The 2,009-nt window shown below is 34.4% G+C and overlaps 1 protein-coding gene across 1 annotated transcript in view; it reads left to right on the forward strand.

Moving 5' to 3' along the window:
- Window positions 1-686, forward strand: part of LOC114895444 (myelin P2 protein) — a 4,695-nt gene extending 4,009 nt beyond the window's left edge. The window contains exon 4 of the mRNA XM_029222861.1: window positions 258-686. Coding sequence (XP_029078694.1) covers window positions 258-308 — 51 coding nt within the window. The 3' untranslated portion in view covers window positions 309-686. The remainder of the gene's footprint in view (window positions 1-257) is intronic.
- The last annotated feature ends 1,323 nt before the right edge of the window (window positions 687-2,009 follow it).

Consider the following 2,009-nt stretch of genomic DNA (forward strand, 5'->3'; position numbering starts at 1 on the left):
CAAAAAAAAAAAAAAAAAAATATATATATATATATATATATATATATATACCTCTGCTGTAACTTAGATCAGCTTTAAAACTGTTTCCCCTGTTTCAATGGTCATGATTCCAAATTCCTGGAGACTGACATACTGATATTTTATTTCTTTCTGAGTTTAATCTTATGAGATTGCTTATAATGTCTGTTATTATTACAAATTTGCTGTCACCTAGTTTGAGTTTTAGATATTCAATTAATCTCTCTTTTTTTTTTAAGGAATGTAAGATGAAGGACGTGGTCTGCACCAGAATTTATGAGAAGGTCTGACAAAGTTGTTTCCTCATTGAAGTGATATTTGATCATTTGATGTTGGAAATCAGCTGTTTCCATTGGCAAGGCCTGACTACACTGCACTTTGTTTGTTTCCGCTTTTGTCTTAATAGATCAGATAAGCAAAGGCCTAAACTGAGGACTAATCTAAATTTCAGTGTTATTTAAACATTTTCAATTTGTATGCACGTCATTACTGTATTAAAGATTAAAGTGTGTATATTGGTCAGACCTAAAGAATGGATAATGTCATTTGATTATCTGTGAAGTTCTAACTTATGTTGTATTTTAAATATTTGAAATGATAGTAAAAGGAGGTAATAGCATAGTAAAAACAAGTAAATATATTGATTGGGGTAGCAAACTCAAATGCCTTCAGGGACCAGGAGAGTAATGCGTTTAGAGGATCAGAAGTGAAACAAACTAGAAGAAGGAGCTGTTTTACACTGAGGAGTTCTAGCTTCAGCTAAAAAGGGCAGCTGCTACTCCAGCCAATTTAAAAACTGAGGGTTAATTTACAGACAGTGAAATTAACAGATATTAAAGATAGAGTTGTGACAAATGTATGCACCCATATAATTCGCATCCTGATCAAGATATAGTACATTTCCCTAATCCCAGAATGTTTTCTCACACTCCTTCCCAGTCAATGTCCTGCCCTGTCCCAGCTCCAACAAAAGCAAGTAGTGATTTAGTTTCTATCACCGTAGACTAGTTTTGCCTGTTCTCAAACGTCATATAAATTGGATCATACATTATGTGTTCTTTTCTGTTTGCCTTTTTAAATGAATGAATTTTGAAATTCATCCATATTGTTGCATGCAACATTAATTTGTTCCTTTTTATTGCTGAGTAGTATTCCATTGCATGAATATATTACAGTTTATTTATCCCTTCTTCTCTTAAGATAATTGAGTTATTTCCAGTTTTCAGCTTCTATAAATAAAGCTGCTATAAACATTCTTGTATAAGGCTGTTTGTGGAAACATGAGTTCCTTTTCGTTTGAATATTAACTAGGCATGGAATTACTGGGTCCAGCTGATTTTTGACAGGCAGGAATAGGGGACCACTCTGCCCAGGTAACAAAACTATTTCAGATATATTACATGATTGAGCAAATGAGAATATATTCTGATGTTGTTAGGAGCTAGAATTTTCCTTCTGGAAGAAGGCACATACAAATATGACAGAGGGAAGGCAAGAAAGAACTGTGTGCAAATGGATTGGAATAGATGTAAATTCATATGTATGGATATGTGTATACACATGCATATATTTCTTAGCTCTATCTACCTTAAGAGCTTACAAGCAAAGACATCTCAGTAGGAATGAGTACACCCAGCACTCAGATCTTGGTGTCTAATATATTCTCCACTAAAAAGAATGATGGTTCCTTGGAGAAATGGCTGATTCTGATGTGAGAACAGGGTAGGTACGACGTCAGCCTGAAATATCTTTTTATGCCAGAAATTAAGGAAGCTTTCCCCAAAAGTAATAGAGATATGTCACCAAAGTATCAGAGTCAGCTTGAGGGTGCTCTCAATTGGACAAAACTGGGGCAATTTGAGAAGAAAATAATAGAGAAAAATTGTAAATTATAGAACACTGGGAGACAAAGAAGAAACCATGAATACGTACTGGAAGAGGGAGAGAGAGAGAGAAGAAAGTATATTCCTTACAGTAGACTGTCATAGCCT

The sequence above is a fragment of the Monodon monoceros genome, unplaced genomic scaffold (assembly GCF_005190385.1).
Source record: "Monodon monoceros isolate NGI ecotype Baffin Bay Population unplaced genomic scaffold, NGI_Narwhal_1 Super_Scaffold_14, whole genome shotgun sequence".
Classification (NCBI taxonomy): domain Eukaryota; kingdom Metazoa; phylum Chordata; class Mammalia; order Artiodactyla; family Monodontidae; genus Monodon; species Monodon monoceros.